A 24,767-nucleotide genomic window follows, 5' to 3' on the forward strand; every position below is an offset into this window, starting at 1 on the left:
TCTCTCTCTATATATATATGAAGTATATACATAAAACGAGAGACAGAGACGAGAACAATATTCTATATATATATAAATGATATCTCTCTCTCTCTCTATATATATATATATATATGAAGTATATACATAAAAAGAGAGACAGAGACGAGAACAATATTCTATATATATATAAATGTTATCTCTCTCTCTCTCTATATATGAAGTATATACATAAAACGAGAGACAGAGACAAGAACGATATTCTCTATATATATATAAATGTTATCTCTCTCTCTCTCTATATATGAAGTATATACATAAAACGAGAACAATATTCTCTCTCTATATTGTATGTGGAAGTCATGCTCTGGCCTTGTACTATCCTGTGAGCAGAGTATATGGAATCTATGTGATGATATAGGTAGTTCTATGGTGAGTATCAGCTCTCAGCCCATCCGGGTCTCGGTCGGTGTGTGTCCCCCTCTCCTGCCAATCACCCCCCCCCACCCCCGTGTCCCCGCCCCTTCTGGCTGTGACGTCCCGGTGTCGGAGGAGGAGGGGAGGGGGAGGAGAGTCCCCGGGAGAAGGAGACACATCCACATTAGAGGAGCCGTGTTCACAGACAGTGCCGGGGGGACAAAGACTCCGGAGACAGCCGGGCTTCCTGTGGAGGATATCGCACGGTGTGCTGATGTTGTGATCTGCGGGGATAACGATCGTTGTACCCAGGCTGGGGAGTGTTCGTGTCCAGGTCAGTGTGGATGGGTCATCTGTGGTCCGGACACCTGGGGATCCCATGTATGATCTACGTGTCCTCCTGGGATCAGAGTGTACACTCCATGCGGTGACTACACTGGGCACATTGGCTGTGGTGTCACTGAGTGTGATCGGAGCTGTCATGGAGCGGCTGTCCTGGCTGTGGACTGTCCCATTGATCTCCTGATCTACACCCAGACCTGGGATTGGGAGGATCCTACACAGCAGTGTGTGTGACTTTACCGATCGCTATTCTTCTGTGATCGTGACAGCCAGGCAGCTAGCATTGCACAGTGATGGCAGCTCTTGTGTGTCTCATGACAGGTTCACTTTTATTTGTATGTGATGACAGAGGTTTAGTGTAGGTTCTGTGTAGGGGGGATGGTGAGGGGCTCATTCACATAGGGATCTGCCATTGTTACTGATGGAGAAACTTGTCCCATCTACTGTGTGATCAGACAGATTTGTACCCTCTACAGGGGCTACTGCTGTTCTTGGCATTTACCTGCTCATACCAGCAAATTAATGGCCAGTACGCCGCTGTTCACACGTAAACGCTCATACCAGCAGATCAATGGCCAGTGCCGCCGCTGTTCACACGTAAACGCTCATACCAACAGATCAATGGCCAGTGCCGCCACTGTTCACGCGTAAACGCTCATACCAGCAGATCAATGGCCAGTGCCGCCACTGTTCACGCGTAAACGCTCATACCAGCGGCCAGTGCCGCCGCTGTTCACACATAAATGCTCACACCAACAAATCAATGGCCAGTGCCGCCGCTGTTCACGTAAACGCTCATACCTACAAATCAATGGCAAGTGCCACCGCTGTTCACACGTAAACGCTCATACCAACAAATCAATGGCCAGTGCCGCCGCTGTTCACAAGTAAACGCTCATACCAACAAATCAATTGCCAGTGCCGAAGCTGTTCACACGTAAACGCTCATACCAACAAATCAATGGCCAGTGCCGCTGCTGTTCACACGTAAACGCTCATACCAGCAGATCAATGGCCAGTGCCGCCGCTGTTCACGCGTAAACGCTCATACCAGCAGATCAATGGCCAGTGCCGCCGCTGTTCACGCGTAAACGCTCATACCAACAGATCAATGGCCAGTGCCGCCGCTGTTCACACGTAAACGCTCATACCAACAGATCAATGGCCAGTGCCGCCGCTGTTCACGCGTAAACGCTCATACCAACAGATCAATGGCCAGTGCCGCCACTGTTCACGCGTAAACGCTCATACCAGCAGATCAATGGCCAGTGCCGCCACTGTTCACACGTAAACGCTCATACCAGCAGATCAATGGCCAGTGCCGCCGCTGTTCACGCGTAAACGCTCATACCAGCAGATCAATGGCCAGTGCCGCCGCTGTTCACGCGTAAACGCTCAGACCAACAGATCAATGGCCAGTGCCGCCGCTGTTCACGCGTAAACGCTCATACCAACAGATCAATGGCCAGTGCCGCCGCTGTTCACACGTAAACGCTCATACCAACAGATCAATGGCCAGTGCCGCTGCTGTTCACACGTAAACGCTCATACCAACAGATCAATGGCCAGTGCCGCCACTGTTTCCGCGTAAACGCTCATACCAACAGATCAATGGCCAGTGCCGCCACTGTTCACGCGTAAACGCTCATACCAGCAGATCAATGGCCAGTGCCGCCACTGTTCACGCGTAAACGCTCATACCAGCAGATCAATGGCCAGTGCCGCCACTGTTCACGCGTAAACGCTCATACCAGCGGCCAGTGCCGCCGCTGTTCACACATAAATGCTCACACCAACAAATCAATGGCCAGTGCCGCCGCTGTTCACGTAAACGCTCATACCTACAAATCAATGGCAAGTGCCACCGCTGTTCACACGTAAACGCTCATATCAACAAATCAATGGCCAGTGCCGCCGCTGTTCACAAGTAAACGCTCATACCAACAAATCAATTGCCAGTGCCGAAGCTGTTCACACGTAAACGCTCATACCAACAAATCAATGGCCAGTGCCGCTGCTGTTCACACGTAAACGCTCATACCAGCAGATCAATGGCCAGTGCCGCCGCTGTTCACACGTAAACGCTCATACCAGCAGATCAATGGCCAGTGCCGCCGCTGTTCACGCGTAAACGCTCATACCAGCAGATCAATGGCCAGTGCCGCCGCTGTTCACACGTAAACGCTCATACCAACAGATCAATGGCCAGTGCCGCCGCTGTTCACGCGTAAACGCTCATACCAACAGATCAATGGCCAGTGCCGCCACTGTTCACGCGTAAACGCTCATACCAGCAGATCAATGGCCAGTGCCGCCACTGTTCACGCGTAAACGCTCATACCAGCAGATCAATGGCCAGTGCCGCCACTGTTCACGCGTAAATGCTCATACCAGCGGCCAGTGCCGCCGCTGTTCACACATAAATGCTCACACCAACAAATCAATGGCCAGTGCCGCCGCTGTTCACGTAAACGCTCATACCTACAAATCAATGGCAAGTGCCACCGCTGTTCACAAGTAAACGCTCATACCAACAAATCAATGGCCAGTGCCGCCGCTGTTCACAAGTAAACGCTCATACCAACAAATCAATTGCCAGTGCCGAAGCTGTTCACACGTAAACGCTCATACCAACAAATCAATGGCCAGTGCCGCCGCTGTTCACATGTAAACGCTCATACCAACAAATCAATGGCCAGTGCCGCCTTTCACATGTAAATGCTCATACCATCAGATCAATGACCAGTGCTGCCACCTTTCACATATAAACGCTCATATCAATGAATCAGTGGTCAGTGCAGCCACCGTTCACTTGTAAATGCTCATACCAATAAATGAATGGTCTGTACCGCTGCTGTTCACATGTAAACTATCATACCAACAAATCCATTGTCAGTGCCACAGCTGTTCACATGTAAATGCTTATGCCAACAGATCAATGACCAGTGCCACCACTAATCACACATAAACGCTCATACCAATCAATGATCAGTGCCGCTATTCACATATAAACGCTCATACCAACAAATCCGTCCCGCCGCTGTTCACATCAAATGTGAACGTTCATACCAACAAATCAATGGCCAGTGTCACTGCTGTTCACACGTAAACGCTCATACCAACAAATCAGTGGTTAATATGCTGCTGTTCACACGTAAACGCTCATACCCACAAATCAATGGCTGACGCTGCCACTACTCATACCAACAGATCAAAGGCCAGCACTGCCACTGTTGGACTATAAAGCTAGGTTGACACTAGAATTCGGTGTGATTAACCTGCTTTCTGTGCACGTTTCCCGCACCGTTTTCACAACGCACAGCACTTGCAGTCTGCAGCAGGTGTCAGTGTTCTAGCCTGTTAACACTAGAAGGCAGTGCAGGAAACCCACGTCCCATGCCAGTTTACCACACCCCATTCCAATCGCACTGCCTTTGTGATCTGTAGCGGATGTCAGTTCAAAGTTTGCCCGCACCAGATTGCATGGTACAGCAGAAACATGTGAACACGTTGCAGTGCTTTTCCAAAAGTAGTGCCTGGACTTTAGGTGCAGTACATTTTCAGCCCATTCGAAATCGCACTGTATCGAACTGCTTGTGAATCGTACAGGAACACAGCGTGTTCTGTGCAATTCACATGCGGTTCCTTGTGTGCATGGTGCTGACACCCAAAGCAGGTTGGAAATTCAGTGTGTTTGCCTGCATTGGATTGCATAGTACAAAAGTACCATGCGATCTGGTTGCAGTGTGTTTCCAGAAGTAGTGCATGCACTATTTTTGGTGCCATGCAGCACGATTTGAGCCCATTAAAAATGAATGAGTGTAAATTGTACCACACTGAACCGCATACAAATTGCACAGGAATGTGCAGCATGTTCTGTGAGATTCGTATTGTAAACCGGGGCTAACTACTCATCCCAATAAAGCAATGGCTGAAACCACCACTGTTAACATGTTATCACTCATGCCAGCAAATCAATAAATAGGTCTATAGACCCCTCCTTCTTCTTTTTTTTTTTTTGGCTATGTATGTTACAGAAGAGAAATTTTATTTTTTTTCCTGTCCTAGAGACACAACAGGAAGTAGGGGGGAATATCTTCTAAGTAGCTATCACCAGAAAAGGTGTCTCCATTTGAATATTACCTTGTTCCAGGACTTGTTCCCACCAGAACACGGTTCAGGAAACCTGCGTTCCGTGCGTTTCCCGCACCACGTTCAAAACACACTGGGTGTGCAATCTGCTGCAGATTTCAATATAGCCCTAATGACACCCCAAACACGTTTTCCTGTGCCAGACTGCAAGGTACCTCAGTACAATGCAAGCCATTGCAGTGCGTTTTTGAAAAGTAGTGGTGCGATTTTGGTTCATTCAAATGAATGGGCTGAAACTCGCATGGCGCTGTGTCATGTAGGAATTGCACAGGAACATGGACCGAGTTCATGTATGAGTCAAATGTGACGCAGCCTTTATCTTTTGACAACATTGACACATTGCATTTTCCATTTTTTTTTTCTGTACCAAAGACAGTGGTCACCCAGTACAAATGAAGAGGATAATTTCCTCCATTGGGGACACACATAGCAATAAAACACACCACTCTAAGGCTACTTTCCACTGATCCGCAGCAGAAATGCGTATGCGTTTTTGGCATGTTTTTGCAGCTTTCTAACCACGTTTTGAGGTGCGCTTTTTACAGGACATGTGACTCAAAAACCACACCAAAAATGCAACGTTGAATGGGAAGGTTTTTTTGTTGTGTGGTGTGTTTTTTTTTTTTTTTTTTTTACTGCACCAAACCTGAACCAAAAATGCAGCAAGCAGGATTTAAAAGAAAAAACGCACCAGACACACGAATCCGTAAACTGGAAGAGTTCCATAGGAATACATGGTCACACGTTTTTCATACGTCTTTTTTAACGCAAGAGCGGAAGACAGACGGATCAGTGTGAAAGCAGCCTAACACGAAAAAAAATAAATTGGCTTTACATACACCTAAACAGGCTATCACTGAGTATGTGGTTTACCTGCCCCCTGCTGTAGTCTACCTAGGGCCTCATTCACAATGACATACATGTAAGGACATTTGTGCCAACAAACAAGCACATTTCTAAATGCATGTTAGGCCTCTTGCACACGGGACTGATACTTGAGAATCAGCATTTCCGGGTGTAATTGCAGGCATCGTTTTGCGCATATTCATGCGCACAATACATTCCTAGGCAAAATCCAATAATATTTATGTTCATATCGTATTTGCATGCATTTGTGCATACCAGGTAAATTACTGAGCAGGGATGCAAATGTTTCTATTTTTTTTTTTTGCTCAAGAATACGCAATGCTTGTTTACGTGCCTGTGTGTACTGACACATTGTAAGCAATGGGCTGCACTTTAGATTGGTAAAAAAAAACCCTGCTGTAATTAGCTTTTTCAAGCTGCAGTACGCAAGAGGCCTAAAGGTTTGAAATCGTTTCATTCACTTGCATTTAAGTGCATTCAGTTTAGCTGCATTTAGAGAAAATTGATTTCTGCGTGTCCAGGGGCAGAGTAGCAATTCTGAATGTGCCGAAGTACCGGTTCACACTGATGCGAATTCTATGCGGATCAGATGCGATCCAAAAAGCATAGATTCGCATGTGATCTACAAAAGCATTATTTCCAATGCAGGAATACACTATATTGCCAAAAGTATTAGGACACCCCTCCAAATCATTGGATTCAGGTGTTCCAATCACCTCCATGGCCACAGGTGTATAAAATCAAGCACCTAGGCATGCAGACTGCTTCTACAAACATTTGTGAAAGAATGGGTCGCTCTCAGGAGCTCAGTGAATTCAAGTGTGGTACCGTGATAGGTTGCCACCTGTGCAGTAAGTCCATCCGTGAAATGTCCTTGCTACTAAATATTCCACAGTCAACTGTTAGTGCTATTATAACAAAGTACAAGCAACTGGGAACAACAGCAACTCAGCCACCAAGTGGTAGACCACGGAAAATGACAGAGTGGGGTCAACCAACTGACAGAAGTTGCCAACTGTCTGCAGAGTCAATAGCTAAAGACTTCCAAACTTCATGTGGCCTTCAGATTAGCACAACAGCGTGTAGAGAGCTTCATGGAATGGGTTTCCATGGCCGAGCAGCTGCATCCAAGCCTTACATCACCAAGTGCAATGCATAGCATCAGATGCAGTGGTGTAAAGCACGCCACCACTGGACTCTAGAGCAGTAGAGACGTGTTCTCTGGAGTGATGAATCGTGCTTCTCTGTCTAGCAATCTGATGGGTGTGTCTGGGTTTGGTGGTTGCCAGGAGAACGGTACTTGCCTGACTGCATTGTGCCAAGTGTAAAGTTTGGTGGAGGGGGAATTATGATGTGGGGTTGTTCCTAAGGGGTTGGGCTTGGCCCCTTATTTCCAGTGAAGGGAACTCTTAAGGCGTCAGCATGCCAAGACATTTTGGACAATTTCATGCTCCCAACTTTTGTGGGAACAGTTTGGGGATGACCCCTTCCTGTTCCAACATGACTGGGAACAGTGCACAAAGCAAGGTCCATAAAGACAAGGATGAGTGAGCTTGCGGTGGAGGAACTTGACTGGCCTGCACAGAGTTCTGACTTCAACCCGATAGAACACCTTTGGGATGAATTAGAGCAGAGACTATGATCCAGGCCTTCTCATCCGACATCAGTGCCTGACCTCACAAATGCGCTTCTGGAAGAATGGTCAAATATTCCCATAGACACACTCCTAAACCTTGTGGACAGCCTTCCCAGAAGAGTTGAAGCTGTTCTAGCTGCAAAGGGTGGGCCACAGATGTATTGCCCTGAATGTAGATAGTGTGCATTTGTTTTATGGATGTGATGGCGCATAGCTGCGTACACCTGTCTTCCCCTATTCATGTCTATGGGTGGCTGTACGCAGCCTGTTTGCAATACACAGTCAAATGTGCCCAACTGTGAAAAACAAGTGGAACATGTTCCAAAGGTGAGCTTATCCTTTATATGCGATTTTATAGCCAGCTCATTCACACCAGCAGTTGTTGATCATACATGCTGTGCGCTCAGAGGGAGCAGTGCCGACTCACTCGTCCTGGAGCATTGCACTGTTTACTTTTTTCTTTTCTGTTAGAACTTTATTGAAATGTCACAAGAGAAGTTTAATCGAGTTCTATGTCCCACAGCAGGATGTGTTGCACCACGCTGTGCTGGAAAAAATGGGCCGCATGCTGTGCGCACACCACTTTAGCACGTTGGTGTGAACAGGCCTTGATAGGGAACCGGTTTCCTGCATTGGACAAGGCTGTCCAGCGTGTCTGGTGTGAACAGGCCTTCACTGGTAAAGTTGTAGGTAATGTCTCAGCTGACATGGTGTTCAGTCTAGTAGAATGTTCCCAGGCTCCGGCCTGAAGCAGCGCAGTTTTCACAGTTGTACGAGTCTGCCCCCTCCTTTCAGAGAGGCTAATGTGGGAATCCAGCTGACAGCTTCTCTCTCATTCAGATTTTTATTTAGAGACTTTGTAGAGATCCTTTATTCTTCCACACAGGAAAGGCGGCCTATGGGAATCCTCCGTCCACTGGTTTCCATAGAAACAGTGAAATGCATTTATCTAGTCACTGAGTGGAAGCTGCTCCTACATGTGCCCTGCCCCCAATCGCCGTCATTCCGGACCGATGTGTGAGTGTACCACCGAGTGTCCCCAATATTCTGCCCCACCGCAGTCCGCTTCCTGCAGATAAACTGTGTTCATTCAGGGCTGAGAGCTCATGTGGAATGCTGTGTTCTTCTCAGGCCTCTCCACAACAGCATGGCAACTTTCATTTCATGTCTGTCCTGGCTCTATGGCAGCCTTTCCAACACAGAGAAACCCTTGAAAGAACCTCAGGACTCAGGGACCCCTGCTAATAATGATCTTTTCCACAACTCACAGGATGTGGGCGTGAACTGTGAGGTATGGATAAAGGAAGAAGGAATCCTACATCCTTGGTACATTTCACCCCCAGGGCTGTTTTGTCTGGCACATAGATTTTCAGTAATACTATCAAAATGAAACAAATAATAATAATGGCCAGAAAAGAAATGCACATCATAAAAATGTAGTACTCCCTCTCCCCTGATGGTTGGTATGGTTCCCCCTCCCCTTATCCTCTTTGGTCGACGTAGTGCCCCTCCCCTTACCCTCTGTGGTCGGCGTAGTTCCCCCTCCCCTTACCCTCTGTGGTCGGCGTAGTTCCCCCTCCCCTTACCCTCTGTGGTCGGCGTAGTTCCCCCTCCCCTTACCCTCTCTGGTTGGTACAGTTCCCCCTCCCCTTACCCTCTGGTCGGTATAGTTCCCCCTCCCCTTACCCTCTCTGGTCGGTACAGTTCCCCCTCCCCTTACCCTCTCTGGTTGGTACAGTTCCCCCTCCCCTTACCCTCTGGTTGGTACAGTTCCCCCTCCCCTTACCCTCTGGTCGGTATAGTTCCCCCTCCCCTTACCCTCTCTGGTCGGTACAGTTCCCCCTCCCCTTACCCTCTGGTCGGTATAGTTCCCCCTCCCCTTACCCTCTGTGGTCGGTATAGTTCCCCCTCCCCTTACCCTCTGTGGTCAGTATAGTTCCCCCTCCCCTTACCCTCTGTGGTCAGTATAGTTCCCCCTCCCCTTACCCTCTGTGGTCAGTATAGTTCCCCCTCCCCTTACCCTCTGTGGTCAGTATAGTTCCCCCTCCCCTTACCCTCTGTGGTTGGCGTAGTGCCCCCCTCCCCTTACCCTCTGTGGTCGGTATAGTTCCCCCTCCCCTTACCCTCTGTGGTCGGCTTAGTGCCCCCCTCCCCTTACCCTCTGTGGTCGGCTTAGTGCCCCCCCTCCCCTTACCCTCTGTGGTCGGCGTAGTGCCCCCCTCCCCTTACCCTCTGTGGTCGGCGTAGTGCCCCCCTCCCCTTACCCTCTGTGGTCGTCGTAGTGCCCCCCTCCCCTTACCCTCTGTGGTCGTCGTAGTGCCCCCCTCCCCTTACCCTCTGTGGTCGTCGTAGTGCCCCCCTCCCCTTACCCTCTGTGGTCGTCGTAGTGCCCCCCTCCCCTTACCCTCTGTGGTCGTCGTAGTGCCCCCCTCCCCTTACCCTCTGTGGTCGGCGTAGTACCGCCCCACCCTTGTCAGGGTGGTCGGTGTAGTGCCCCCCCTTACCACAGTGGTCGGTGTAGGGTTCCTGCTTTACACTTGTGGTTGAGTTTAGGCTGACCATACACAGGTCAACTTTTGTCTGACTCCTAATGAATTGGCTGGTATTTGAGCTGTGGGTGGTCCTGTTTGCACTATCTGTCTTAACAAACTTTGATTGGCAAGTGGAAGGAGCTAGATGGAAAATCGTAGGCCGAACATCCAGTCAGTGTTTGGGTAAACAGAATGCTGCAGGTGCTTTGGCTGTCTGAATATCAAAGCTGACCGGGGAGATTTCCTCCATCCATGTTGTTTAGTGTAGAACAACACTAAACAAATGTAGAACAACATTTCTAGGCTAGCCTTTGGCCTACTTTTCTCAACACTACAAGAAAACAGGTCTGACGTGTCCCCTGTTCTTCTTGGTGTGAGGACACTTGGCTGAGGGGTTGGTTGGTGTGGAGCTTTGCCAGCAAAGAGTCATGTAAGGGGAGGTCACAAATCAGTCACAAATAATAACGTGGTGTACTGGACTATAAAAACATAAAAAGGTGTGAGACCTGAGATCTTTACTCTGGAAAGCAAAAAATAAAAGTCAGCAGCTACAAATACTGTAGCTGCTGACTTTTAGGCTCCATGCACGTGGGGTGTTCTGATAACGCTGGTAACGTTAGCTGTGTAAAGTCATGTTAAAAACGGGAGTTTTTCACTTTTTTTTTTTTTAGTGTTTTTTGCATTAGCTTTTAGCGGCGTTTTGCTGTGATTAGTAGCGTTTTTAGCTTTTTTTTTCTTTACAGCTAAAGAACTCCTCTAGAAACCCACTAGTCCTGGGGTTTTTTTTTCCAGCCAAAAAACATTGATTACAGTCTGTGTGCATGGACACATAGGATAACATGGTGGGGGGTTTACTAGCTGTAGAAAAAAAAATGTCAAAAACAGCAGCTGTAAAAATGTCCAGTGTGCAAGAGGGCTTAGTCCTCATGCACACTGGACATTTTTACAGCTGCTGTTTTTGGCTTTTGGCATTCTTCTCTACTCCCCAGCATGTTATAGTATGTGTTCATGCACACATAGGCTTTAATCAGTGTTTTTTGGCAGGGGCGTTTTTTTTGCCAATCCCCCCTACACTCCCCAGAACTAGTGGGTTTCTAGAGGAGCTTTTTTTAGCTGTAAAACATTCTAACAATGAAAAACACGTTAAAACGCAGCAAACCGGCTTTTTGGGTGTTTTTTGAGCAAAAAATGTATTTTGTGTTATAAAAAAAAAAGTGGAAAAACGCAAATAAACGCTAATGCAAAAACACTGAAAAACTCAAATTTTTTACATGACTTTACACAGCTAATGCTACCAGCATTATTAAAATGCCCAGTGTACATGGAGCCTAAACTGGATAGCTGTTTTTTTGGGTTTTTTCTTCTTTTATCAGCAGTTTTCAGCATTAGATTGTTTTTACATCCAAAAAAAAACTCCTCTTGAAACACACTAGTTCTGGATTTTTTTCCCAGCCAGAAAATCCCCCTGCCAAAAAAAAAGCTTTAAAGCCTGTGTGTGCATGGACACATAGGATAACATGCTGGGGAATTTACTGGCTGTAGAAAAAAACGCCATATCTGTCAAATTTAGGTACTGGCTCTCTTCTTTAAAAGTTGAAAAATGCTGGAGGAGGAAGCAGAAATGTGGACCTTACCCCATTTGGGTGTTCCTCTTTAAAGTGTTACTAAACCCAGGACCCTGCATTCACTGTATCTGGTCTCCCACAGTACACAGAACAAAGAAATGCAATTATTTTAGTAAATATAAACTGCCAAATATCTTTTCTCATCAGCAGTTAGAACAGTCTTGTGACTTCTATCAGTGTCCAGCAGAGCACTGGTTAAAGCTTGTAGGAGGAGTTTTCATTCTCCCTTATAAGGCTGCAGAACCCCTGACCTCTGGACAGCACTGATTTGTCCTGTGCTGATCACATGCACCCTTCCAATTAAAAAAAAACAAAAAAACTTTCTAACTTTACACACCAAACTGAGCATGTGCAGCTTGCCTCCAAGCTTCTGTTCCATCAGGAGATATATTGGGGACAGTAGAAGTGGGGGGGATCAGAGAAGAGAGGATCAAACATCCTTTTTACACAATGTAGATGATTAACCCCTTAGGTTCCATAGTTAGTATAACAAGCATGCTTTACTGCATATACAGACTGATTTTACTGTTGTGGGTTTAGTAATCCTTTAAGTTGGGTTTTCAAGTCGAATTCCAGGGTAAAACAAACTTTTCTGTAGAAGGAAGATGCTTAGACTTGCCTATACTGAGGGCACTCCTGTGTGGTCATGTGATTTCCCCAGCAGCTGGGGAGCGCTGACAACAGATGCAATGCCTGGGCGGTAAGGTCACCCATAGGCTCACTATGGGGCATTCATTGTCGGCTGTCCCTCCTCTCCCCTGAAGCTGGCTGCTGGGAGCTGATCACATGACTGTACTGCAGCACCATGTTCTATAGGTAAATATAAACATCTTCCTTCTACAAGGGACGTTAGTATTGGTGTTAGAAGTGGGGTGCGAGTAGTTTTAAGCTTGGTTAGTTCTAGCCCGGACCTCTGCTTTTAGCTATCAACACTTGTGTAGGCCATGGAAATAGGAGAGTACAAAATCTGTGCAGCTGTGCATGGTAGCCAATCGGCTTCTAACTTCAACGGTTCAGTTAAGCCTTGACAAACCAACCTGGAAGCTGATTGGCTTCCATGCAGAGCTGCACCAGATTTTGCACTCTCCAGTTTTAGGCCAGCCATACATGGGTCGATTTTTGAATGATTTTTAGTTCGAAAATTGGACCTGAGAATAATCAGCCGATTTTTGCTCTGTTAGTGGGGCAATGGCACTGGCTGATTTTCGTGGTCCCTCCCCTATTTCGTTTATCGGGCATGCTGGAAAATTCGTGAAAAACTACTGATTTCCGAAATCATTGGTGGCACCATTGGATTACAGAATGAACGATGTTTTTGATTTTCGATTAAAAAATCGGTTGGAATTCGACAAATGTTTAAAATTAGATTCATCCACTCCAGCAAGGACAGGGTGTGAGTCGCTGTCCCTGCTCAACAGAAGTCGTTTTTCGAAATCCCCCTATCTTCCCTCTTGCATAAAAGAATCTGTTAGTGTTTTGTTTTTTTTTTGTTTTTTTTCATTCAGCCCACTAGCTGCCCCCACCCCAAGAAACAAATCCAACAAAACTGTTTGCAGCCGGCTTTAATTGTTCTGTCATTGGTGCAAATTCTCAAAATGGTTAGTCTAGCCATACACAGATTTCTCTAATTTGGTATGCAAGTTATTCTTTTGACTCCCCTTTCCACAATACAGGCGAATAGAGGAATTTCCATTGCTGGCTATTCGTTCAGACAGCTGTGGTTGCCTAAATACAGGAACAGCGATGGTTTTCCAGGAGTTTTCCATTCTGCTCATTCAATTTTTTAAATGGATGGTGCTTGCAGAGTCACCCAAGGCTAATTCTGCTGGAACTGGACAAAATGTGAGCCATTTATAGCCTGCTTAAAGTGGTTGTAAACCCTTGCATATACCCAGTGAGGTGACTAGCCTCAGGTGATACAGAGATGGAAAAAATCTTCCTACATAAGTTGTACCTGTTTATCTATCTAAAGCTGTTTGTTTCCTACATCCATTAAAAGTGTAGAATATATACAGGATCTCTCAGCTCTGAAATGCAGGGGGCTGGGAGCTGAAGTTACATCAGCTAGGAAAGCTCTGAGAGCTGATTGGAGAGAAGGGACCCTCCCCTTCACACTGCTCACAGGAACAGAGTTGAGACTGTCAATCTGCTGGAGGTCCCTCCCTGTCACCATTTTTTGCTCGGTGTCAGGAAAACTTGTCAGAACTGATTCATGCTGATAACAGAGGAAGGAGGAAGCAGACAGAAATTACACTTAGTGATCTGGACAGAGACAAGTGCACACTATAGAGCAGCCTTTCTCAACCTTTTCAACACAAAGGAACTCATGAAAAAACTTTTTGGTCCCAGGGAACCACTGCAAAAAAATCTAAAACTCATGATACAATAGTGTGATGGCCAGTGGGAAGAATGTTCCTCATACTTGTGTCATTGGGAAGAATTACCCCCTTTTAGATAGCTAGAAAGATCAATGGTATCAGTAGAAATGTATCTGAGAGTCAGAAATTTCTCATTGCTCAAGGATCCCCTAGCAACCTCTGGAGGAACCCTGGTTGAGAAACCCTGCTATAGAGGGATATGCTTTGTTCATATTTCATGTCTGAGTTTTACAACCACTTTAAGACCTGCAAGTATGAGCCAATAACTTGCTATAGACAAGACCAAGTAATTGCCAGTGTGTGAGAAGACACATAAGGTATGGTTCCCAGGGATCATTATTCGTTTTATTCCGACTATAGAGGACATCCTTGGCTGTCAATTTTTGGAGGTTGCACTCATTGACCATTGCCGGCCATACACTGCTAATATTGCAGCTGATTCTTCCTGGCTCTGGTGTAATTCTTGTGTTGTATGACCCTGCAGGCACCGCTCAGATCAACAAAAGTAGACTGTTCAATCATCTTGCTGAAGGAGATTTTTGAAAAATTGTCGGCCGACCAGTACCTGCATCCAATATGCTGCAGGCACTCCTTAGGTATTCTGCCAGTCTGCATTGTTGGCTGTCAGAATACAGTAGCCTGACATGGGGAGATTCATCCAACCACACTAAGAGCATTGATGGAGAAATTTGTTAGATTTTTCGTTCTGCCTGCAGGATGAGCAAAAGAAATCTATCCGTGTATGGCCAAATGTAATTTATTCCTATCCGATAACTGGTGATGTACCGAAAATAATCGGCCCGAAAATAGGATTATCACATTTTGCCCATGGGAAAAAAAAAAAAAAAAGAGTTCCAATATTTTGACTTCAATGCAAAATCGCGCCCCAAATTGACTTCAATGCAAAATCGCATCCCACATTAACTTCAATGCAAAATCGCATCCCGCATTGACTTCAATGCAAAATCGCATCCCACATTGACTTCAATGCAAAATCGCGTCCCACATTGACTTCGGTGCAAAGTCGCGTCCCACATTGACTTCGGTGCAAAGTCGCGTCCCACATTGACTTCGGTGCAAAGTCGCGTCCCACATTGACTTCGGTGCAAAGTCGCGTCCCACATTGACTTCGGTGCAGAGTCGCGTCCCACATTGACTTCGGTGCAGAGTCGCGTCCCACATTGACTTCGGTGTATGTGTATATGTGTGTATATGTGTGTGTGTGTGTGTGTATCTCTCTCTCTCTCTCTCTCTCTCTCTCTCTCTCTCTATAATTTGTCCATTTCCATAACACATATACTGGTGGCGGCTGCTCAGAGCACTGGCAGGAAAATTGGCATAATAAAAGCATCCAAATCCGTGCTGTTTAAATGTACAAAGGGCATTTGGCATTCATAGGCATTCATATCACACTGACCATCAGCTGAAATTGAGGCTGATTTGAATTTTTTTTGTCATCTTTCCATTCTAGGGAATCTGTCACTTTCTAAAATATCAGTGTGAGAAGCATCAGACAGAAGATGCAATCTGCTGACCCCAGGACTGTATACTAGACCTGGGGCAGAATCGGCTTCACTGTCTAGCCTTCCAATTCTTCTTTTCTCTGAAAGTGGAGGCCTGCGCCTGGTTTCTTTTTGTTTAGAAATAAATATATACTTTGCATTCCGATATCGTTTGATCCAAGCATTCTATTTATCATCATGGATGTTTAATGGGTTTTTGTTTGATTTGAGTGTGTTTGCTGCACCATGCCATCAGCCCAGCTTCACACGGTGTCATTATTCCATTGAGTGATGTATGAGACTCGGCACCCACTTTGGCACTAAATGCTTGTTCTGGGTAATATATTAGTAGCGTTCTGCTCGTCTGAGGATAGAATTGTTCTGATGAAGCTAATTGACTCAAAGACTTTGTGTAGTTTTCCCAGCACTGAATTATGTGTCTGTGCTGCTCTTCCAAGGACTCCATTTCTGCTTTGGTGTCAGTTGTAGGCATTCTTCTGCATGGTTTATCCATTCCGTGCCTGGTAGGGCACCACACAAGTAAAACAATCACATTTTCAACCCAGAGGCGTCGTTATTGTGTGCTTTAAAAACACTCATTCATGCTTTTCAATACGTATTGATTTTCATTTAAAAATCTGATTGTTTACTGAGTCAGTTATCTGGATTGCATAGTGATCGATGTATATTAGAACATCTGTGTGAAATAAATGAAAGCAGCATAACTGGATTGCAGTTTTAGCTAGTTTTAAACAGGACTCTTACGAGGTGGAAGTCTTCAGAGTACTAATTGTATCCAAAATGACCACATAAATTATCCCCAATATTCTTTCTGGTAAGATAATTTACACCTGCTTAAGTTTAGGAAATTAGCATCACACAGGTTCTAATCTTTTGAAGTGTTACTAAACCCACAACAGTAAAATCAGTCTGTATATGCAGTTAAGCATGCTTGTTATACTCGCTGTGGAACCTTAGTGGTTAATCCTTTGCATTGTGTAAAAAGGCTGTTTGATCCTGTCTTCTCTGACCCTCCCCTTCTTCCAGTGTCCCCCTTTTATCTCCTGATAAGACATATTGTGTGGAGTCACTCTGCACATGATCAGTTTGGTGTGTATTGCTAGAGAGGTTTTTGTTTTTTTTTCTTGGGAGAGTGCATGTGATCAGCACAGGGCCAATCAGCACTGTTCAGACAGAGGGCAGGGGTTCTCCATCCTCCTAGAGCAAAATGGAAACTCCTCCTACAAGCTCTGCTGGACACCTGATAGAAGTCACTCGACTGCTCTAACTGCTGATGAGAAAAGGTATTTAGTAGGTTATAGTTACTAAAATAATTTCATTTCCACGTTCTGTGTATTGTGGTAGAACAGATATAATGAATGCAGGGTCCTGGGTTTAGTAACACTTTAAAATCCAAAAACATATTGGTAGGTAAAGCCCTGCTTCAGCTTTTGAGACCCTCCTGCACCAAAAAAAACAAAAACACTTTATACAGTATGTTTTCTAGCTGGTTATGCTACTTGTTTTTCCTTCCTATCCTTAGTTGGTGATTGGGTGATCTTTACTCCAGCGCGTGGCATACACGAAAGTACGAACATGTATCCACAGGATGAACAGGACTTACAGGATGTCAGTTGGGTGACTCTGGGCATTCAAAGTAAACCGATGCTGGACTATGGAGCGAAATGTGTTTAACTGCTCAGCAAATTGGTTTTGAAATATATCAAGATCCTAAGTTGGCATTTAAAAATAACACTGTCACTATGCACCAATGCAGGGAGGTGGGGGTTAACATTACTGTCACAGACCTCCAGTGCGGGGAATGGGTGGATGGGGCTTCATAGTACTACTGCTGAGGGTTATTATTGCGATCAGTTACACCAATGCTAGAGTTTATCGAATCCAATGACTCCGGTACTGGGGGTTATTATTGCATCCACTGACTCCATTACTGGGGGTTGTTATTGCATCCACTGACTCCAGTACCGGGGGTTGTTATTGCATCCACTGACTCCAGTACCGGGGGTTGTTATTGCATCCACTGACTCCAGTACCGGGGGTTGTTATTGCATCCACTGACTCCAGTACCGGGGGTTCTTATTGCATCCACTGACTCCAGTACCGGGGGTTGTTATTGCATCCACTGACTCCAGTACCGGGGGTTGTTATTGCATCCACTGACTCCAGTACCGGGGGTTGTTATTGCATCCACTTACTCCAGTACCGGGGGTTGTTATTGCATCCACTGACTCCAGTACCGGGGGTTGTTATTGCATCCACTGACTCCAGTACCGGGGGTTGTTATTACATCCATTGACTCTAATACCTGGGGTTGTTATTGCATCCACTTACTCCAGTACCGGGGGTTGTTATTGCATCCACTGACTCCAGTACCGGGGGTTGTTATTACATCCATTGATTCTAATACCTGGGGTTGTTATTGCATCCACTGACTCTAATACCTGGGGTGGTTATTTTTTAATGAATAATTTAAGCAATGCTGATATTTGATAATAGCTTTGTGAACGTGTCTCTTCTAAAACTCACAGTTAGAACTTCTTTCTGAAAATTAGGAATCAGTCCTTTTGCTTGTTCCCTGCTGGGATTTATTCCCATGATAATAAAATTATACATTTCATATTTGGAAGAGGTTATTACTTTTCAGAAGTAATGCCAGTGTAATGTGAAATGATCATGTGAAAGGCAGATTACATTTAATTCTTTATTGAAACAGAAGCCAGTGTTGGCCTTGTTCTTGAGGAAATTGTCCAAATTATTTGGGCAAACCATTCATTTTTACAGGGATCGTAGTTTCATTGTGAGAGATTTCTGAAATGGCCAAAATATTAATCCAGGTTGATGAAAAACATTCTAATGGTTCCTAAGTTTTTTTTTGCTGTTTTTGATTCAGTTAATTTCAATGCCTAAATTATCAAGCATGTATAAAAAGTATAGTGGCCATCGATGTAGCAATGTTTTACAGGAAGAGTCGTTGGGAATCTGCTAGTCCACAGTTTTGCTAAGACTTTGCAATATATTTTGACTGGCAAATGGGTGCACTCACTTTCAAGGTCTTTGCACATGGCGTATCTTACCTATACAGAGGCAATTCTGACCTTTTTAGTGTGCCTTGCAGGGGAGTCCATTTGTCTTTGAATGCATAACGCCAGAATAGATAATGACTCTGGGTGAAAAAAGGCAGATGAAGGCATTATCCTGGGGAATGTTGTGGTCTCTGTGAGAAGTAAAAAATGGTGTTAGACCTACACATTAGTCAGACCCATCCACATAGGGCGGACTCCACCAGGAGTCCACATGCTTAGTGGGGGATCTGTGCACTGACCCCACTGAGCAGGTGGATGTCTGGTCCATGTCCTCTCCGCTTATGCAGACACAGCCCACTCTCCTCTACGGGCAGTTCTGTTGCCTGTCCATTTACACCCCACTGCCATCTGATCTGCTGAATGGAAGGGGAATGGATCCCCTTGTGTTTGTTATTCGTGGATTAGATTGGATGTAGATGGGTGTAAACGGACACATGTCCATCTAAACCTGCTGCTCCATAGAGGAGGACTGAAAGACTGACAGGTGGACCCAATCAGTCCGCTCGTGTGAAAGGGGGCTTAGCATACATGCACATGAAAACACATGGATCTGATTCTAGGTCCACTCTAAACCCCAGTTCACATATATGCAGCCGTGCGAGCCGCGTTTTGCGCGGGCACAAGAGCCCATTCATTTGAATGGACTCTCGTGCCCCATGACATGCAGGGAAGAAGACCCTGCACTTCTTCCAAAAACGCATCTTGTACGGGAACATCGGTTCCCAGTACGGTTGCGGTTTCCAATGCGGGCGGTGTGCCATTAGAGCTAATGGTACCCGCCCGCGGGTCCGCATTTCTCTGTGCCGGTGGTGCGGCTGCATGGATTTTTGTGCGGATCCGCAGTGGCACCACCCGCACATATGTGAACCTAGCCTTACACCTTCTTGGAGAGAAGGGAAGGCTAAGCACTTGTATTAGTGTACATATTTTCCAACAAATTGGAAATCTCTGTGTATAAGGAGATGATCTGATGATTTGAAGTACTCTCATCGGGAAGGTTGAGCACCTGGAGCGTATACGTTTTCCAGCACACTGTAAATCTGTGTGTTTATGCGGGTTTGTGGCCCACATTTGTGTGAGCACGGCAACACATTCATTTGAATGGGCTGCCATGCTTGCGTTTCTTGCAGGAAAGAGGTTCCTGCACTGTTCTACAAATGCAGCTGCCCAGAAATCGCATGGTGCTTTTGCACCATGGAATTTCCCTTCAGTTCCCACACCTGCAAATGTGCTGTGTTTTTAGATGCGCGGGGTTGATTGGCAGCTCCATGCATCTAAAAATGCAGTGCGCCATGTGATATTATTTTTATTTTTTTGTAGAATGGTGCAGGAACCTTTTCCTGAAGGAAACGCAGGCATGGCAGCCCATTCAAATGAATGAGCTGCCGTGCCCACGCATATGCGGGAGGCAAACCAGCATAGATGTGAATCAGGAGTTGGGGAATTACTGTACGGCTTCATCCTTGCCTCGTCATTTGTAAATGCTGCTCGAATCAGGCGAGTCACTGCTAGGACTGAGGTAAGCATGGCCATTGTAAGATTCATGTAGTATGAAGGTAAGGTGTATGCTTTTTATGAACTTTAAGAAAAAATGTTCCCCCTTTTTTTTGAGATTATAATTTGAGTAAAATAAATGGAAATTATCAAATTATGTTCATCAAAGTTTTTTTTTCTATGGTTGTTATAGAGGTAATGTTGAGGACTGCATTTGAGGCCCACCATATGAAGAAAGTTGACCACCGCTGGTCTCCAGTATTAACGCTCAGTAACTTTAACAAAACACCTCTTTTAATGAAAACCAAAATCCCTCGCTTTGTGTCTTTGTATTTTCAGCCTTCGCTGATGAGCTCTCAGTGGACGGTTTTGGCAGCCAAACGTGCATGTCTCAAAATGACTATCCTGAGTTCTTGTGCCTATATGTTTAAAACCTCCATGGCGATCCGCTACTATTTACAGCTGTCTCTGAGCTTGTTCTAGTCCTTATTGAACTATAAATTCATCCAGTGTCAAAGCTATATTCTCCAAATATGATTACACTCTATGGAAAAATGTGTATAGATTAAAATGTAATGAAGTATAATTATGTTCAGATTGCATTATAGGCACATCTTTTCCTTCAAAGAATATAACATAACTGATAACAGAAAACAGAACCATAGTGTTATAATTGCTGCAAGCCTTGCTGATTATTTGTCTTGTGCTTTTTCTGACTCTAACACGTGTTTGTGTTTATCTTCCCTTCCTGTCTTATTAAAGGTGACGATTAGAGGCATGGATATCACATAATCAGCTCTGAATTGCCAAGACCAAGTGTGATTTTCTACAAATGCTCGTCTCCTTGCAGACCAGTGCTGAAAAAAGCATGGATGAATCAGCCTTGTTGGACCTTTTAGAGTGTCCGGTATGTCTGGAGAGACTTGATGCCTCCGCTAAAGTCTTGCCATGTCAACACACATTCTGCAAACGTTGCCTGTTGGGGATTGTCAGCTCCCGGAGCGAGCTGCGCTGCCCGGAGTGTAGGACGCTGGTAGAGTGTGGGGTAGATGAACTTCCCAGCAATATTCTCCTGGTCCGACTGCTGGATGGAATCAAACAGAGGCCGAGGAAACCTGGGACAGGGCTACACACTGGGAATAGCACAAATGCATTAAGAGCACAAAGCAATGTAACTACTAACTGCGGCACAAGTGATGCACAAAGTAATCAGGGGGGACCTCAGAGGATACAAGCACGGAGCCCTCCTGTCAGGGTGAGTAAAATGCACAAAGATTATCTGCACATTCTACAAAAGGATAATAAAATGCTCTGTCATCTTTGCGTATGACTTGCCACATAACTCCATTGTTAACTTCTGGTAAACTTGTTGGCCACATAGAGACGTTTTTGTTCCCTAACACTTCTACCATTCTGCATGTCTATGCTGAGTAGGTCATACGTATATTTGAAATATGTTATTTCAATATGTAATTATACAGGATTAATATAGCGCCAACAGTTTGCACAGCGCTTTACAATATAAAGGGAGACAGTACAGTTGCAATACAATAAAAAAACAAGAGGGTTAAGTGGGCCCTGCTCAAAGGAGCTTACAGTCTAATAGGGTGGGGCAAGTGGTACAAAAGGTTTTAACTTTGGGGGTGATGAGCAGATGGAAATGAAAAATGTTTAATTAGAGGTGTGATAGGCTTCCCTGAAAAGATGAATTTTCAGGGATCGCCTAAAGGCAGCCAGAGTGGGGTATAGTCAGACAGTTTGAGGTAGAGAGTTCCAGAGGATGGGAGAGGCTCTGGTGAAGCCGTAGAGATTAGCATGGGAGGAGGAGACAAGGGAGCTTAAGAGCAGGAGATCATGAGAGGAGCGGGGAGGACGGGTTGCATCATATTTGGAGGCAAGATTGGTGATGCAGCTCAGGGCAGAGTTGTGAATAGCTTTTGTATGTTCACATTTTGAATTTAATTTGCTGGGCAATTGGAACCCAATGGAGGGATTGGTAGAGAGGAGCAGCGAGAACTGAGCGGTTGGCAAGGTAGATAAGTCTGGTAGCAGCATTCATAATAGACTGAAGAGGGGAAAGCCTACGTAGAGGTTGGCCTATGAGAAGGAAGTTGCAATAGACAAATATATGTATAGTTTTGGATAGAGTAGGGAAGAGTTAGACTCCCTATCAAGTTTTCATTGCTGTCTGTGTACCCATGGGGGGTTTTCACCCCACTATCTGTACTGGTGACCCTTATCACTATGGAAATCAAAAAGAGTTGTCCCCAGAACAATAGCCAAGAGGAAATCATTCGCTGGGAACACTCATTCTGGTGACCTCTGTCTTAAGCCAGACATAGATGGATCGAATCATGGCCGGTTCAGCAGGGACTGGCCGAGATTCGGTCCATTTATGGGCAGGCTGATTGCACTGAAGTCAATCCATTTCAGTACAACCAGTCTGTCAAATTTTACATGCGATTACTGCCAGTGGCTATAGCCACCAGCTGTGATCATTGTGTTCTGTCAGGAAGGAAGGCTCCCTGCTGGCAGAACACAGTAGTGCTGTGGAAAGGATACTCTTCCCTCACTCTGGGAGATTTCCTTTAACTTCCTGTTGTGTTCCTAGAAGATAAAACAAAGGAACACCTCCGCAATGGTATACAGACAGCCAAAAAAAAATCCTGATACCTGACAGCAGCTTACCCTTCTTTCTTCGTTCATAATAATAATTCTGTCTAGTCCAGAGTCCAGCTTTAAACACCCATAGACAATTAGTTACTTGGCTTTCCCTGCTTGGCTGCTGCATGAGCATTGTTGACACTCACCATACTGTAAAGAAGGAGGTAGTGTAGACAAAAGGTTTGTGCAGGTATCAGAAATAGAAGAGTTGTAAAGCTGAGTTCTAGCTGTTTACCCAGGAACACATAAAGTGCTGATTAGTTGGTATATGTTGTGATTTTTGAAACCTCCAGTTTACAAAGGATACCCCATTTCATAGTATGCTGGAATTCATCTTTAAGGCAGCTTTCTCACTGATCGACATGGGACTCAAAACTGGCAACCTGTTTTTGTTGTTTTTTTTTGTTTTTTTTCCCCCCCATAATAGGTTTATTTAAAAGTAAGACAATACAGACAATTTTGTTGTGTTTTTGGCCCATTTCTCCATTGATTCCAATAGGTAGTTGCGTTTTTTGGTGTTTTTTTTTTTTTTTTACCAGACCAAACCTGCACCAAAATTGCAGCAAGCAGTACTTTGAAAAACATACCAGACCTGCAATGGAGCAGTGTGAAGAGTTCCATAGGAATAAATGGTCACACGTTTTTCTTCCGCTTTTTTTTTTTTTTTTTTTTTTTTTTACGCAAAAGCAGAAAAAAATGGATCAGTGTGAAAGCAGCCTAAGTGGTCATGTTTTGGTTTGGACCAAAGTCTGCAGATCTATGCCTTGTAAGGCACTATTCACACTAGTGAAACTTAAGTTGCACAGGATTGCATGATAATGGAAATCACATTGTTTTGAATGGTGCCCGGTCACCTCAATACAACTCAGCACAATGCAATTTTGGAAAAGGTGCCTGTGTTACATTAACGATTCCAGCGTGATTGTGCCCCCATAGAATACACAAACCACATCCAATTTGACCTACATGATTGCACTGAAAATCGGGTCAAAATCTGATCTCAGCAGTGTGAACCTAGCCTAACTCTACTAATATTCCAGCTGTGGTTATAGAGATCTACATTGTGTGCTCATCTCCGTTCACGTGAGGCGTGCTGTGGAATCCTCATTTCTTTGAGCTGTTTTAGGCAATCCTGACACATGTCCCTTTGGGATGTTGCCCCAGGGCTTAGTTAAATCCACCCACCTTTGACACTGTTAATCTTGCTGCAGATTTGTTTGAATGTGCAAGGATTTTATGCTACAATGGCTTGTCAAGATAGAGAAACTTTTCGCTAGGGTGATGCCAAACATCTGTCCTGATCTGGTTATTACTTATTGAGAGCAGCTGTCTAGGAAGAGCGGGTTAAGCCTGGGTGTGGTGTCTTGTGTTCTACATAATGTTGTCTTTTTATTGCAGCACATATTCTACACTTTTACAACCATGCATCGTCTTTATATTAGCAGCTATGGGGCAAATATGTGACTTCAAATGGATGTTTAAACCATTCCTTCTTATGTAGAACAGGATATGGAACCTGCCTTCTTATAACAAAAACTCTGAGCCTCCATATCTGGGGAGTTTTGGCTCGAAGCTATTCAATTGACGTGATCTCAGTGTGGCTTAATAAGTGAAAGGTGTGTAACATTGAGCTGAGATTTGGGATATTTGGTATTACTTATTTTTTACATACTCGCTATGCAAATAATAAAACATCTGACGCCCGTGATTACATAGTTTTGTCACCTGCAGACAATCCTATGTTAAACCTACATTGAACCAGAAGCAATATAAACAGATATATTGTGATTGTTGGGCTGCTTAGTGGTTAGCACTTATGTCCTGCAGATCTGGGGGCCTTTTGGTTTGAATCTCGTCACTTGCCTGACAAAGGGGCTTTGAGTTTCCTCCAAAACGTTGCCTCTGTATGTACCTTGTGACCACGAAATAAAGCTTTGAACCCATTTGAGGAATCCTTGGTGTGCTGGAGACACTTCCTCTCATTGAATCGCGGCCAGGAAACCATCTGCTTGTATTTGCATGTTCTTCCTGTGTTTTGTATGGGTTTCCTTCGGTTTTCTGGTTTCCTCCAACACT

At 45.0% G+C, this 24,767-nt stretch overlaps 1 protein-coding gene across 2 annotated transcripts in view; it reads left to right on the forward strand.

The window, feature by feature from the left end:
* The first annotated feature begins 542 nt into the window (after positions 1-542).
* Positions 543-24,767, forward strand: part of SH3RF1 (SH3 domain containing ring finger 1) — a 235,877-nt gene continuing 211,652 nt past the window's right edge. For both annotated transcript variants that reach the window (XM_089658593.1, XM_089658594.1), the window contains exons 1-2: positions 543-730; positions 20,790-21,282. In XM_089658593.1, the coding sequence (XP_089514719.1) occupies positions 20,860-21,282 (423 nt within the window). In that variant the 5' untranslated portion in view covers positions 543-730; positions 20,790-20,859. The remainder of the gene's footprint in view (positions 731-20,789; positions 21,283-24,767) is intronic.

This window comes from Staurois parvus, unplaced genomic scaffold (genome assembly GCF_062004578.1).
Source record: "Staurois parvus isolate SC_StPar_1 unplaced genomic scaffold, SC_StPar_1.0 ptg001083l, whole genome shotgun sequence".
In the NCBI taxonomy this organism is placed as follows: Eukaryota; Metazoa; Chordata; class Amphibia; order Anura; family Ranidae; genus Staurois; species Staurois parvus.